Source organism: Cinclus cinclus, chromosome 5 (genome assembly GCF_963662255.1).
Source record: "Cinclus cinclus chromosome 5, bCinCin1.1, whole genome shotgun sequence".
Classification (NCBI taxonomy): Eukaryota; Metazoa; Chordata; class Aves; order Passeriformes; family Cinclidae; genus Cinclus; species Cinclus cinclus.
This window is the reverse complement of record NC_085050.1, coordinates 54,946,278-54,963,154: the sequence shown is the minus strand read 5'-3', so window position 1 is coordinate 54,963,154 and position 16,877 is coordinate 54,946,278. Positions and strand designations below refer to the sequence as shown.

General features: G+C 36.4%; 1 protein-coding gene across 2 annotated transcripts in view; it reads left to right on the top strand.

Annotated features, from left to right (window-relative positions):
• The window catches only part of GRID2 (glutamate ionotropic receptor delta type subunit 2), a 680,288-nt gene that overhangs the window by 389,324 nt on the left and 274,087 nt on the right, over positions 1-16,877 (top strand). The window contains exon 3 of one of the 2 annotated variants that reach the window (XM_062493838.1): positions 10,195-10,479. The exons of the other annotated variant lie outside the window; for it this stretch is intronic. Coding sequence (XP_062349822.1) covers positions 10,195-10,479 — 285 coding nt within the window. The remainder of the gene's footprint in view (positions 1-10,194; positions 10,480-16,877) is intronic. 2 annotated transcript variants of the gene reach the window in all.

The window sequence follows — 16,877 nt, the reverse complement described above, 5'->3', positions numbered from 1 at the left end:
CCTTCTCTCTTACCTCAAAGCTGATGTCATCCCTTGTTATATTCCTTTATTGTTGTTACTTGCAAAGTCCTGTGTTCCCTTTTTTTGCTCTCCCCATGCCTTTCACTACTGTACTTTCAGTACTGTTTTAACATTTCTGAATTCTTATCTTTGCTATGTCAGCATTGCATCCTCAGCTCTTTGTCAGTGTGTTGTTCTGGATTTCAAGGTCTTGGGTAGTTGTTAGTGAATCATTACCTTATCTGGTGTTGTTAGAACCAATCACACTGCACATCAGGTATGAAAGAAGCCATATGTAAAATTTTTTTGAAGTAAGATGAGCAGAGATGCTGGAGTCCTCTCTTTTAAGTATTTTCACCTTTTTTCCAAAACTCACGATCATGAGCCCAGGAGTTGAATTTTTTATGCATAGTTCCACCTTGTCCCCACTTACTTCAGCACCTTATAATTTCCCTTCTGTTGAACACTCATCTGTAGTTTTCTTTGCAAAATGTTTACTCCTTTATCAAATACTTCTGCTTATAATGCACTCTCCATGTCTGCTGGCATTTTGTGTTATCCATCAATAGTTTTATCTCACCTACAGCTCTGCTTTCCTTTTCCACATGCACTCTCCATCACCTACATGCTCGTGTCTCAAAAATTTCCCATAATCAACGGTGGTCTTGCTTTGGGGTCACTGTGGATCTGACAGTCGTTGTCAATCCTGTTTTATAGGCTGCCTTGCCTTCCTTCAAAATCTTTCGTCTTCATAAAGCATTGTTACATTGGGCTCAGAACATAAAACACTTTCAATGGCACACTAATGCACAAAACAAGCAATAAAAAACTGCAACAAAGAACTTTATTTTCAGCCTTTGTGCTTGTTTGAGCTTGGCATGGAAAACAATTTTCTTGCCTTGCTTTTTGACCTTGGGCAAGAAAGTCCTCTTGGGCACATCTGGGTTTTTTTCTTATGTGAAATAGAGATGAAGATGCTGAGCATCTTTGAAAAGCACTTTCAGAGCTACAAATAAAAGTTAAAGGTAGTTGATTTTTTTTTATTCTTATCATGCTTGTTAATCTGTGTGTCAGTCAGTGAAACAAGCCCAATGTCTATTCTTAGCAAATAATAATGGTGATAGTTATTTTGACTCATCTGAGGTTTTCTTGAGTGGCTAAGTTGCTAATGGAACTGATGTTCTGAACTCCTACAGACTTCTCGGTTTTTTCACAGCCATGTATTTTTTTGCAACTGATGTACCACCTCTCTTGCTTTCTGCTTGTTGTCATACTATGTTCTTTATCTTGATGTAGAGCCTGTTTGTCTTTATTGTGTCAAATGCATGATCTGGCCTTTGTGTTATTTGTTCTTAAGCTGCTCTGTTTAATTCACTTATCTGATAGAATTGGCGCCGTTTGTTTGTTTAATTTTATCTTTGTTGTTTGGGGGTTTCTTAAAAGAAGTACATGCATACCTTTTTTGACTTAGGAAATACTCTGTCTATAATGCCACATTAAAACATGAAAAAAGTTTCTTAGTTGTCCCCATAGCAGAACATTCCCTGAACATTTGCTGTTTGCACTGTAGGAAACAAAGCTCCCCCAGAATCCTTTTCCCAGGTTTCTTTTTGTTTGGGGGATGGTCTTATTTTGAACAGTGTTGTTCAGTAATATCTTTGCTTGGAAGGATGCCAAGCTCATCCAGGGCAGCACAGGCAGCTCTTCCCATTGTAGGGCTTCCAATTAAACTAATGCTACCAGCTGTGTTTTCTTTTGTCTGCCCTGGACTAGGCTGTGGTATTTTGCTTCCCACTGTATCTCTTCAGCAGAGCCTGTTGTCTCCATATTAATAGTTTGGGCAAGAGAAGGGGGGCTATGAAACAATTCAGAAAAGAGAGGAGGTGTAAAGGAACTTCTGGTGATGTGAATTATGCTCAGAAGTGAGCCTTCTAACCTTGAAAAATTGGTGTGGGGAACAAAAGTGTAATCTCTTTTATTTAGATCATGCAGAAGTGTTTTACCAAGGTGTCAAAGTATCATAATCACCGAAGCACAAGAGAAATCAGATTACTAATCCCAAATTAGTTGTGCAGCAAAATGATGGTGGAGCTGGCCCCAGGATATGAGTCTTCAGATTCTCAGTCCAGTGTCAAGTCCTCTACATCTTGTTTCTGGGCATTGAAGGCAAGGGGGTAAAGTAGGTAGGGGAAAAGTAACAATTTTTGAAAAGAGATGGACCAGATGACATGAAAAACAAAAACAGGTTGTTTTGCCTGGCTGGAGCATATTCTACAGAGAGGACAACTGGCAATAAGAGGATGAAAGCCAATGCTCTCTGATGCTCAGGGCAGGAAAAATCAGATAGGAAGGAAACTTAGAATCGAGATAAAAAGGATGGAAGGGAAAAGTGCAAGACAGTCTGATTTATAGGGGCAAAGGAAAATGTTATTTTTGACAAATATCATCAAGTTCAGTGTTTTATCCTCTTAACAAGAAAATTACCCTGGTTTATTTTCAGTAGGTTCAAAAAACTAGAAATGCTAATGTTCAAGGTTTTTAACAGGTTTTGTTGTTGATGTTTTTACCCCCCCAGTGCTTCTATGCAGATTTGCAGAGAACACAGAATTAGAGTAAATCCCCCCGATTTTATCAGGATGTTATCTTTTGATAAAATTATATTTAATTTTGTATTAAGCTGCTTTAAGACTCAGCCTTTTTGTTTCCATATAATTGCTGCTTTGCAGCTATTGTCTGCTCTGCAGCAGGCAAGCTGGATATTAAAAGGGTATCAGAGAGTATGTGCTGCCTAGTAACTCAGCAAACAGTGCTGGTTAAAGAAATAAAAGATTGAGAAACAGTGCAAAGGTGAAAGAACAGAGTAAGGGATGGAGGAAGTTGTCATGGTATCCTGAGCTGATATGTTCTTCATCATAAATTAGGTAATCAAGTGGAATCTACCAATGATTACACTTGAAATGGAAAGTTTTCATTTTGCTGAATGGATGAATGGAAATTGCTCATGCAACACTTCGACCAAGGATGCTGGCAGTAGATGATATTTGGCTTATGTCAGTGAGAGTTCAGCACAAATAAAAGAATATTTTGAAGACCTTCTTGGAATCTATGCCTGGGTTCCTTTGCATTTCTTACTTTTCAATAGGCTAGTTATTTCTTTCTTCTTTTTTTTATTTTTCTTTTTTCAGGACTCTAGAAGTCAGTTTTGTGATGTCTATCTAGCCTTTTCTCCAGTGTATGTCACTGTCTAGCATTAATTGATTTTAACTTTTTTTTTTCCCTGCCCCTTTTCACCTCTTAGTACACATTTCAAATCTTTTTACAACACTGCTCCCTGCCATAGCCTCCTTTTTCCAGATCTATCAATACTACAGCCACTTTTGACATCTCAGCCATAGGCACCCTGAAAACACTGTGTGCATTTTGGGGAGTATATTAAAGTTTACATCCTAACAGAGGCAGCAGCCAATGCCACTCTTCAACTGAAGATTTGTGGCTGTTTAATTTCTTTAAAATGGTGGGGTTGGTTCTAATTTTCTTCTTCTTCTTCTTCTTCTTCTTCTTCTTCTTCTTCTTCTTCTCCTTTAGAAGGTTAGAAGGTCTGAGACAAAGTCTGGGTGCAATTATTGAGTGCCAGGTAAAACCAGATTTTAAAAATAGAGCAAGTTGTACTGCTGCTTCTCTGCTGATGTGCTAACCTGGCAAGACTTGTATCCTCTTTGTTCCTCTGTAGAATGGAATGGAAGAGCTGCAGGTTGGTGTGCAGGAAAATTAAATAGGTCAGGACACTTGTCCAAAAAGTGAACTGTGGAGCCTTCTTTCTGTTTGGTGGCTGTTGTAAGCTGTAGTTCATTCAAGCCCTTCTATTCTAACTGAATCCTGCAAGCCATGGCATCAAAATAACTCTTATGTATAAATCTTGCTTTCCTCCAAACTTGGGAGACTTTTAGTTTATTTTTTCAAGGCTCAGATTAATTATTGCATTTAATGAGATGGATTTAATGCTACCATAATTGGAAAAGCTTGGATACAGGAAGATATCTTTCCCAGAAAAGGCTCTCAAATGCTTTTCAATATTATAAATTTGAAAAGTGGTTGTGGTGTTTTGTGCAACAGAGATGCAAATGTGCTTTCTGGTAATAGTTTTTAGGTATCAAAAGTTTGGATTATTTTTCCCCAAAAAAAAAAAAATTAAAAGTCTTAGAAAGCACAGCTGCTAAGGCTCAAACACAAGTTTGTTTTACAGTCAGGACAAACTAAAATTCCTTAAATGTTAATTACAAGTGAATTTAAAATACTGTTAGTCTAAACTCTGTATAATGGGGTAGCGGGAGGGAAATTTTTACTAATATTTACAAAGAAGATATAAATGAAGTGGAATTCTATAAGCTTATCTAAGAAAGGAACAGGATAGACTCTGTTAACTGCATTGCAGAGGAGAATATTCTTTAAGAATCCAGTCAATAATTTCCCTCTCCCCCACTTTATCCTTATTTCCTTCTGAAGAGTTTTCAGGATATATTAAAAATGTGCTGTCACTCTTCTAGAAATAATTCAGCTCTAAGTCTGTGATGAACCATTGTGTTATGAAAGAAAAATAATTTGCAAGAGAAGAATTGCCATCCAAAAGTGACTAAAAAGATTTATTGGAAATTTGAGGCTAATCCCACTGGATCACGGATCTCATAATGACATTTCATTCTACTTCTTGCATCTGCAATTATGAACACCAAACAGAAAGACCTGTAGTTTATCTGTTTAAACTTCTTGTCACTTTTCATGGCTGTTTTCCTATAAAAGCATTATCTTCCTGCAATGTATTCATGAGTGGTTTGGGGTGTGTTTAAAGGTGACAGACCAAAAAAAATTGTTTTGGGAGGGAGCAGAATACAGTGAAAGAAATGCAGATTTTAACCTTATTCCTTACCCTTTGCGACAAAGAATTTGCATGCTATGGTCCCTCAGTCTTCATCAGCAGCCCAAAGCTCAGAAAGGATTTGAGGAGCAGCCAGCAGCATAGTCTCAAAATAAAAAAGGAATAATAGCTTATAATTTCAAAGCTACATAGAAGCTGCCTAGTATGCATTTATAGGGGCTCAGGTATTTTGACCCTTGAATCAGCTGTGTATTCTGGTTTGGATGTGGATTAATAAAAAGAGGGACAGTGACTTTCTAGAATGCATTAATAAATCCATGAATACTCTCTTCATTGCTACTGTACAGGGAAAACCTGAGACTCCTATGGATTAGATTTTTTTTTTCCTGACCTCTTACCAGATTGTATGTTCCTGACCATTTGGATGAAATAGGGAATAAATCAGTATTCTTCCAGGGAATGTGTGATTCATCTGGTGGTGAGTTGTACAGGCTCCAAAAGACAGTAAGAAGATAAAATGTGTTTCTGTGGAAAGACAATTCACCTTCAAGAGAAATCAAAGGAAAGCAAATATGGCCCAAATGTATGGAGCCCTCCTGATGACAAAGTCCTTGGAGCACTTTAAAAACATAGAGCAGATGCGCAGAGTAACAAACTGTTTGTAGTCTCCATCCCAAACCAGAAATATCAGTCAAGAGAGATTTTCTTCCCCAGATTCACATTCAGATAAATAGCTTGGAGGCATTACACCACATGGATAATATGTGGAAATCATCCAGGAACAGTGAAATTGAAATTATGTCAGCTTTGAAGAGGACATCCAGGGGAACGACTTTGGGGAGAGCGACTCAGGCCCATGGGACCATGATTCTGGGAGGAGCATTTAGGTCTAATTTTTGTTCACTCAACATCATCTCAGTCAAACACCACTACAGTTCTAGGAGGAGCCTGGTAGTTTCTAAATTATAGAAGATGAAAAGGACCATAGGATACATGTCTGATTGTTTAAAGGGATCCTACTCACTATTTAAGCACAGCATTTAGCGTTTTCAAAAACATAGTGTTAAGAGTTGGTCTGATTTTTTTTAACCAGCAATTTAAGTGGGAACAAAATTGGACAGCTATCCAAGTCTCTAGAGATTCTTCACTACTTTTTTTTTTTTTCAATTTGGCTCATCAGTTCATAGTAGATAAGGGTGATGTGTTGTGATTTACTATCAGAAGAACAAGGGAGAAATAAGAAAGAAAATTCTCACTTTCATAGCAATAGTTAAATCTCAGTAGTCCCTTTTTTGGTGCTTCTTCATTTTCCTACATCTGTTTTTAACTTGCTCTTATTTATAGATATACTTTTTATAATTTTTTATTTTTTATAGCAAGTAGTAGTTATTTAAGGACTTACCATTTTTTCCATTTTAGAGAACTTATTTTAGGGATATATTTGTTACCATAGCCATTTAAATTCTACTTTGTTGGAAAAGCTTGTACAAGTTGATAGCCTAGATGTAAATTATTTATTTCAAATTGAATTGATTGTGCTCTTTATTTTACAAAAAGAGCTTACTAACCACAAAATTACATTTTTAATTTGCTTTAGATGCCTGCCAAACTAGCAAGAGATTTTACTCTAAAAGATTGTTTTTTTTGTTACTGGCAATTAGCCCACCACTACTAAAAATTCACAAACTTTGCATTTTGAAAAAAGACCAAGATAAGCTGGAGAGTTAAAAGTAATGCTGAGTGCATGCCAGCATGTGATATATATGCTCTAAATAAATAAATAAATAAATAGGTAAAGCATTTAAAGTCATCTTACTGATATTCTTCATACTCTCTCTATGCAATGCTTAGAATAGTGTGATGAGTTTTATTCCTTTAGCTGGTGAAGATGCAGTTGTTAATAACATTTGCTATACAGTTATAAGGGTGAACTAATATTTGGACAACTGCTGTTTAAATGTAGCTTATCATATGAATCAATATTTTAGAAACAGTATTACTGAACTTCTGGTCTTCCTTTGCTACATTTGCAATGGAGCTGTGTACAGCTTCATCTGAGTTTGGCATTTCTACAGGCATGACTGAGGACTTTACAGACACAGCAATATTTTTATTTCTCTAGTTGATGGCAAACTAATATTCCTTGATCATATTGGCAGTAGGCTAAATACCAGCTTGGAAGTACAACCAACCAAGGAGGTTGTAGTAAATTGAATTGCAACAGAGTTTTGAATGCCAAGATAGCATTCAAGTGTGTATATATATATGTGAGTTTCTTAACACAGATGGGGCAAAACAAAACTTGGATATTACAGGCTCACAAAAGGACTGCAACCGGGATCTCAAATATGTTTGAACTGTAGCTTTTAATCCATTGATAAGATACAGTTGAAAGATTTGGAACACTAGGAAAAGGATTTAATAGAGGATTTAAATGTTTTAATTTAATTTTGTTACTGGGTGGGGGGAAGGCTTGAGAAAGCATGTAGACTTCAGTCTTGTGCTTTTTATCAGTGAAGTCTTCTACTGAAGACAACAAAAGTTCTTCTTAGCTGAGAAATATTTGAATATCAGAGATGATGTTTTTCCATATTGCATAGGCTTCACTTTGTATGTGTATATACTGCAGAAATTTTATTTCTGTTCAAAGAATAATCCGGTCAGTCTGACTCAGAGGTGAACTCTCAACTCAGACACTGATTTTCTTGAAAAAGCTGCCTCTGAGATGTTGCCCCTTCTCCAGCAGCCAGGTCTCTGTGTATTAACTAGTATCTAAGTGTGAAGGAGTAAGGTCTGTTTGAAGATAATTAAGTGCATATTGTCCCAATCCAGCATGCACAATTCTCATAAGCCTGTCATGGAAGAATGAGACAACTGGGTAACTTTGGTCCTGAGGCTATTGTAACAAGTGTGATGCAGTGTCTGGGGAGAAGATTTTAATCCTTTATTCAGTTTGTTTGCCAGTATTAACATTTGGTCCTGTGGTGCAGAATGTTCCATGCAGTTTTCTTCCTCTTTTTGTTTCAATAACAATTTTCATAAAAAGCATGACTCCCGCTTCATGGCATCACAGGGAGTGGTTATTCAGAGTCTGAAAGTGTGCCTGGAAATTTAGACATTTTCAAGCAATTTCTATAATGCATTTTGACTCGGCTATATTTTTAAAATTCGGGTTTCAGAGACTGGAAGGTCGCACTGCATATTTTATTTAAGCAAGTGACGTCAGACCCAAAAAACCTTAAATTTTTGTTGAATTAAAAGCAGGCTTTTGCAAAATCTAACATTGATTTTACTCATATAAATTCTATCAATATCTAGCAATATATATAAAAAAATAGCTTTTGTCTCAAGCAGTAGCATTCTCACTGGGATATGCAACCTAGATATTGCAGTCCTTGGTACAGGAAAACCTTATCAAGAAAGAAATTCAGCATCTACCTAAAAATTTAACTTTACAAGTCTTTTATCTTTGTTGAAAGTCATGATAAAGTAGTGTAATAATCAGCATAAAAGATGAATATCTATTAAGACTCTTTTGAAATGTTTCAAATGTTAGAAACTTATGAGATACCAATAATTTTGTTATCCCATTACCAATCATATTTGGTACATTCCTTTAGAAGGATTCTTGCAATTATTACAAATACATTGCCTTTAACCTAAAGTTCAGAAGCTGAGCTGTGTTCAGAGTGTGTAACAGAGAGAGCACTTTATCCTAAGTCAAAGCACTTGGAAAGATCTGTGTGGGAATGCTCTCTCTCCCATATTTATCTGCATGAGGGAATTTGGGAGGGCTCACAGGGGACAAAGTCTCAGCAGCAGCACCAGTAGGCCCTGGGAAAACACCCTTGAATGTTCCAGATTTCTGTCTCTTTGTGAGAGTGATGCTCTGGTTTTAGGAGAAGGTGGTTCTCTGCACTCATGACCTCTGGTGCTGTCCTTTGCCTTCAAAGTCAGTCTCCATATGGGCCCGAATGTGGAAATCCATTCCTCACACTATAAATATTCCCACTGAGATCAATAGGAGTGCTTGCAAATTAAAATATTACTCACTGTGAGTAAGAGCCGTATGATATGAGACAACAGGTCTGGCACTAAAATATGTTTTTATACTTTTTAGGTGAATGCATTCTCATATGTGGGTTTCTTGTTTTCGCCTGCACCTGTTGTGTGTGCAGAATAGTCCTGCAGAAGAAATAATTGTACAGTTTAATATTAAATATTCATATGTAAATGCATATTTGTTTTCACCAACCCATAAGTCATTTACATATGTAAATGCAGGTTAACTTTGTAAATGCTTGTGTAACTTTGCAGTGACAAATTGACTGTTTCAAAATTTAGCCCTCAGTGTGTTCTGGGGACTTTCCAATCCATGTTCTTTCTTCATTCAAGCTCTCCAGCTTGTTAGAAACACATCATAACCACTTGACTCTGATTCACAGGGTAACCCTTCAAAATTACAGACATGATGATTATGAATTTATTTTATATTTATTGACTGCATCAACATTATCAGTTATAAACATAGTTTTATTAATGTGATGTCACCGGCATTGTACTTAAGGCTGTCTACTGTATCTGTTAGGACCACTGGTTAGTTTTAAGGTGTCATATTTTGCACATTCAACTTCATGTCTTTCTTAAGGAGGTGAGGAAAATAAAAGTATAGAAACTGTTCACTGAATTTTGAAAGACTATAAGACTAGCTGGGTGAGGGGGAAGGTTGTTTGTCTTCTAAAGACGAGTTTATGTGAGATATATGCCATATACATACACCTATATATATGTATATATACACACACCTCTTAAATCCCAGAAGAAACTTCATTTTTCCTTGAACAAGTTAATGTGCATAATGCTATTCAGTTATCTTCAAAAGTTGATGACAAGCCCGAGCTGTTATTTCAAGTTTTTTCTACATAATGCAAAGAAAATATTATTCATGGAGCTGTTGTGCTAAACTTTGAAGAGTGCTTATCTCCTTGGGTGGTCATGTTAATTCTGTAGCCAAAATCAGTTCTTAGTGTTTTTGAGAAGTGCCAGTGGTGGGTCTCATTTCTAAGGGAAAATTAATTTCTGCTTAGGGTGGGCAGGCCAGTCTTCTCGGTTAGACCACAAGGCACATCAAAGTGAATAGACTAGTTTTCTAGTTTTGTGATTTTGCTGAATTTTAGATGTGGATTACTCAATATGAAGAATGTTCCCATGTTTTCCTTGATTGGACCTGCTGTGTTTCTCAGCTCCCAGTTCATTTCAACAGCAAAATAGGCCACATGCACTGAACTGCTCTCACTCCTGATATCTCTGTTTCCTTACAGCCTGTGACCTGATGAACCAAGGCATCCTGGCCCTTGTCAGCTCCATCGGCTGCACGTCAGCAGGATCTCTGCAGTCTCTGGCTGACGCCATGCACATCCCTCACCTCTTCATCCAGCGCTCCACGGCAGGAACGCCGAGGAGCGGCTGCGGGCTCACCAGGAGCAACCGCAACGATGACTACACACTCTCCGTGCGGCCCCCGGTCTACTTAAATGATGTCATCTTGAGAGTGGTCACAGAATATGCCTGGCAGAAATTCATTATTTTTTACGATAATGACTATGGTAAGTATTAATTTATCAGGGTGATTTTTGTCAAATCCATAATCCTGTTGAAATGTGTCACATTACAGCTTTATAGTCTTCCAATAGACTATGTTTTGCTTGTGAACATTTATTGTTCTGGCAGCATTTCACAGCACCTCAGAGAAATCTATTTCTGAAATCCATTGACAATTCCAAGTTTATTTGATGTCTTTGTTAGAGTTAGCTGATCCTACCCGTGTTTATGAAGCATAAAAGTTTTTAGCAAGCTCTCTTGTTCTTTGGAGCAGTAAAAACATAAAAAAAGACAATTCGAGAAGCAACATGTAAAATTTGCATTCTGTAGATCTGTTTATTGTGTGGTGAATCTCATCTATTTGTTGGCATAAACTTTCTGGCCAGAATCTGAAGCAGTGGCGAATGTAGGTCAGAGGTTTGGCAAGAATGAAGTGCTAGTCATAAATATAAAACATGTAGAAAGAAGTTCTGAAGAAGTTGAGGAGGAGGGCTTGGACAAGACAACATTCCCTCTGTTTTGAGTTCATTCAGTGTTCCTGAAAGATGCTGAATTGGTGGTTTTTGTGTGATAGAGTAAGTGTGACACAGATGGCAGTGTCACAAAACTGCACCATCCAGCTTGGCGAATCAGCCAGTTTTGGTCCAGATATATTCCATAGCTGACAGGAGAACTGCAAAGATTTCTCTAGTAGGATGCATTATCTAACAAATTTCACGATCTCTATTTCTGTGAAAAATTGCTTTGCAATCAGACCTGTTTTCTTCGGATGCATCCAATATTTATAAGTAATCATGACTGGCTTGGGTGAGCATTTTAAAACTTATGTTCCATGTTAAATCTTTAAGTTAGAGAAAAATGCTCACTTCAGCGATTTACTGTGCATACTATCTGGTTCATTCAGGTCAGGTGTTATTGATTTTTGTTCCCTACCTACATAATAAATTCTAAAATTAGAAGAATAGAAAGTGATGAATAGGAAAATTCTTCTTTATAACAAAGCAGCACCTAAAACACCAGCCAGGGCATAAGGAACACAAAAACCCCTACCAAAAAAAAAAAAAAAACAAAAAAACAAAAAACCAAACAAAAACAAACAACAACAAAAAAAACCACCCAACCAAAAACAACAAGAAAAAAAAACCCATGCAAAAAATCTATAAATCTGACAGCAGAGTATTTTTGTTCAAACATTATGGGTTTGTGTATTTAACTGCCAGCTACCTATGAAAACAGCTATAAACATTTCATTTAAGGTGTATCTTAATGCATGTATATTTGAGTTTTAAAACCTCAAGCAAATTTTATAATTAATATATTTGAATAATTATATAAAAAAATACTGGGTTTAAATTATTCAAGTTTCATTATTTAATTTAAAAGTACAGTTCAAACACCATGTTATTTTGTCCTTGATATCTGGGTAAGAACTTCATAATGGTATGACTTACATAACACAGATGCCTGCCTGCCTGCCTGCAAGGAATTAGTTTCAGAGCAGTAGCTCATTCAGTGACACATCACCCTCAGATGTGACCTGTGGCAAATATTTAGTCTCTGTACCAGTGTCTCTGGCATTCTTAAATCAGGAGTCAACAAGTAATGCCATGCCAACCAAGACAGACTGGTAATCTGAGTCTGGTTAGTGATGATCATCACAAACATCAGGAAAAGGTGCAAAAAACGCCCAACATTCTGCATTTAGTATATTCTGAGCAGTCTGTCCCCTTGCTAACCATTTGTGTGGCTTGGGCATTTGGTGGGGGGGAGGGATAGGTTGTTGGTTTTGGGGTTTTTTTTGTGTGAGGGGCACGTGTGCTTAGTTTGGAATTAATACCATGGATAAAATGATTTTAAATGCAGCCTGATTTTTAAATTAATCTGTGGCTCTGAGTAGAGATGTTAGCTGTGCAAAGGTATGTTTTTTTAGATGGCATCAAGCGAAATCCTTGATTTCAACAGCCATCCTAGGGCAGCAAACATTTTCTATATTCTTCTTTTGCTTCCTACAGTTTCTTTATAAATTGATTTCTTTGATGGTTTCCCCCTCCATTTTTAATAAAAAGCAGACCAGAATTTTCAGATCACCATCTCTAACCTAAGGACTCTCATTCTTTCCTTTGTTCACTGGCTCTCCATTCCTTCTTCTTGCTCATACTAGAATGCCCTCCAATTCTTTGCTACCATGTTTCAGGTGAAATCATTATGTTTGACACTGTGTTTTGCCTGTTCCCAATCCTTTTACCCAGTTTTTGATCTATGACAATAGTTTTTCACTGGCATATGATGACATTTTTTTGAATAGTAGCTCCTAGAGAGTAATCTTGCCAGATTATTATAAATATTAGCAAATAACTTTCTACCTTTTCCCTGCTACTTTATTGATAAACTGAAAACATTTCTCATATGTTAGCAATTTGCATTTTCTCTTCTGGGATTCTCTATTGATGGAAGTGGAAGTAACACAGAGAGAGAGATAAGGAAATTAATGGTATGAAAAGGGGAGCTGGAATCACTTTTCAGTGGATTACAGAGTGGATAAATCAGAATTCAGTGTTCACCATGCATTGAGCAGCAGGTTGGACAATGTGATGTCCTGAAATCCCATTCAACTCTAATTATTTCATGATTCTGTGATGTTTGAGAAAGCCATTCCTTGGATGGGTCTGTAGATGTGAAATATTTTTACAAAAGGAAACTATTCCAGTATGAGTTTAATTTTTTAAAAACAGAGTTGGCCCAAGAACTCCTGAAGACTCTGAGGAAGGGAGCATTGCCATTAGCTTCTGTTCCTGTTTTAGAAAGAAGTCAAGACTGGGCATTCACATGTGGGGTGGAGGTCCAGGAATAATCCATCCTTTTGGTCAGCATCAGTGCAGCTAAGGGTGGTTGCAATTTCCTCTGGAAGATCCCAGTCCTGTACCTCAGCTTGCCTGAGAGGTTCTGCTGCAGTGAGAGTTATTTATTTTTTCAGCTCATACAGACCTAAAATAAAATTCTTGCTAAAAGCTTTCTTCAATATAACTGCTTGCAGTTAATATTAGACTTTTTAATAGAACATTTAATATTAAATATTTAAAGCAGGTGTATGTTTGATACGTGCATTAGAATTAATTTCATATTAAGAATAGATTATTGATATGTTGTGCACAGCTGAGTGCAAAACTGACACATGTGCAAGCAGCAATTTCTTGCCATTGTGGCATTTCTTCATGTGCAACAGTCGTTCCTCTGCAAGGCCTGTGTCATAACATGAAGTGCTGTCTCCATAGCAGTAAATTACACTTGACAAATAATGGGAATATAGGTTCTGATATGTGTTCATCTTTTATTTTTCTCATTGTTGACTTATTTTTGTAAGTTAGAAAATGTGAAAGCACTAATAGACTGATTGTTTCCAGCAACCAGCAGAATTTCAGTACTTTGATTTCCAATAAAGTATTTTGTTTAGTCATTTAATTTAATTATTTTAAACAAAATACATTAGTTGTATTACTGAAATTATTTCCAGTAATAATTTTGCTCTGTGTAAGAAAGTGGGCCTTTCATATTAAAATAAATTTTCCTACAGTAAAATTGGAATCTTGTCCAAAGTATGTACTGCGCTAAACCAGTTGCCTTGCACCTTTAATACAAGTTGCAAACCTTTGTGTGTCAATTTATCAAAATCAAAGTTTTTCAATCATATCAATAGAATTGCTTTTTAATTTTGTCTTGCAGTCTATCATAAATTCTTTTTCATAATCAGAGAATTTTTTATAATGGAAATGTTTTCTGCAGGCCAGAGAATAATTTTCCCTATGTTATCTTCCTTAAAAATCTCCTATTATTATTTTGAATATAAGTAGATGAGTATATTCAGTTTTACTGTTTTAGCAATACAGTACTAACATCTAAGTCTTAGAAACTTCAAGTCTACTTAAAGGTTCTTTACTGACAGGGAAATTTAAGTGATTGAAGGACACAATTCTTTCATGGAGTCATAATCAACTGGATGGTGAAAAAGTGAGATAGAAGCACATTTCTGAAATAATTGATGTCTAAGTTTTCAAATTATGGGGTTTTTTTTCCAAGAAATCTGAAGGTAGGCTGACTATTTTAAGACAAAACAAAGGACACCTTGATAATTGTAAAAAAACACATTTTCCGTCTGTTGACTTAGTTATGTTAAGTAAAGACTCTAGAAAAGCCATAGTTTTTCTAAGTGGTAGAGCCTCCCCAGTAACAAATATAAGGCCACCATACAGTAAGAATTAATGAGTGGGGATGTGAGAAAAAAAAACATTTTTAAGTGATTTGGCTTAGGTATTTCATTTACTATAATTTTATCTTTAGTGTATAAATTCAGATGAACTTTTGAATATTAGAACAAATTGTCTTTTCCCCAATCCTTGCACTCTGCAAGCATAATCTAGACCGAACATCCAGTGCAGTCAATGAGTTGACTATACAAGTCAAACTCCTTGTATTCAATGTGTTTTTTTCCTTGTGGTAAAACAAGTTAGGGTCTGTCCATGACACGAAATCTGATTTTGCTTAAGCAAATTTAATACGTGGCTATTAAAACCATTCAAGAAAAATTCTGTACTTCTTCAAAGGCCATTAAAGAGAGTCTTTTTGCAGAGATAAAGAGTAGGTGGCATAAAATGCAGTAAAATTATGCAGTAGACTGATGCCTTTCTCAAATTGCTATTAAAATTAGTATCAACACAGTATATAGCAGCCAAATTTACTTCATTTAAGCAGCCAAATCAGCTCCTACTCGCTTCATTCTTGGCTCCTCAGCTCAAAGTGTAGGATCACTGTGCTGAGGGTGTTTGTGCATATCCTTCTCACAAGCAGATGTGGAGGCTGGCAAGCTTCTCCTCTATTATGAATTCCTTGTTAGGACCATCAGCACCCTTTAAGTGAAGGAATTTTCAGATTGGACATTGTAAATGTATAACTTATACCTTGGAAATTGCAAAGTTTGGATTTGTAAAAAGAACCACTTTTCTCTGTTAACATTTTGAGCAAGTTTTCCAAGTACTTAATCTTTATGGTTTCAGGTTCAAAGCGACCAAAATGAAATTTAAAACAGCAAATCCTTCCTGATCCACAGACTCGCACCTGACAGTGGCCAGGCCTCAAAAACCAACGTGAAAAAGACGGACATTTCACAGAATGAAATAATTATTTGACACCAGAATGTGTGAGCCCAGGCTGTATAAGCAGAGCAATTGAGCTGCAATCCCAGCACATTGTTGGGTTTTCTCTGTGGTGTATCAACGAGGGACAAGCTTTTACAATTCATGTTTTACTCTAGGGCAGTTCACAGCTTACTGTATTTTCCAGGAAAAAAAATGTGGATACTTTTCTGTAGTAGTAAATTCTTTATGAAGAAACCAGTCAATCACTGCGAGAACATAGTTGTGAATTTTGTGCAATTTACAGTGTAGGTATCCCTGCATTTCTAAGAAGAAAGAAAGAAAGTCTAGCTGTTTGAAAACATATATTTTTAAAATTTTATTGCTGCTAAAGTAGAATGATTCTGCAGTTTTCATCTTGGAAAGGCTGAGGGAATAAGACTTTTTTCTGGAAAATTAATTTTATCTTAATCTTAATTCTTTTATAGTGATGATAGTAACACTTAAAAACCCTTCTGAATTTTATGTTAAAAGAAAAAATTCTTAACCCCACTTCTTTCCCAATTTTTGGCCTAACCTTCTGTATTTCATCCCAGCATGCTTTTGATATGCAGCCATCACTGAGATCTATGAAATATTTACTGCTTCCAGAAGTAAGTTGTCCTTCCTTACAGTTTTTTGACCTTCCTACTAATACTGCATATATTTGGCAATGGATATTTGCTATTCTCTTAGGTGATAATTTAATTTTAACTTTTGTAAGGAAGAGAAATAAAGCAAGCATTAAGACTACAAAGGGGATTTGCTCTGTGAGGCTGTAGGAGGCATTACCATAGGAAACAGAGGTTGAAGAAGTAATTGTCAAGACTTGGCTGGAGCAAAAGGGAGGATGTTAGCAGTAAGAAAGAGTTTAGTGGGCATCTGTCTTAAAAAACTTACTTGTGCATCTCCGTTTTTGCACCTTTATCATATACAAGGGTTTCGGATTATTTCTGCACAAGGAAAGGATGAAGACAGTGGTGTGAGGTACTTGGCCAGTAGGAGTTATCTCAAGCTCAATCTGATAGAGGATTTTGGAAAAAGAGAAAAAATAAAATAGAATCTTAAGGAGGGGACAGTGACATCTGTATTACTGAGTTCAGCCTAAGTAAACAGGTCTGTGAAACTATGAAGATAAAAGAGCATTATCCCCATCCCTATCCCAGAAAGGCAGTGGCTTGCAAATAAATTGAATGTAATTCTGTAGAATTGGAGTGCTGTTCTTTAAAGATGCTAGC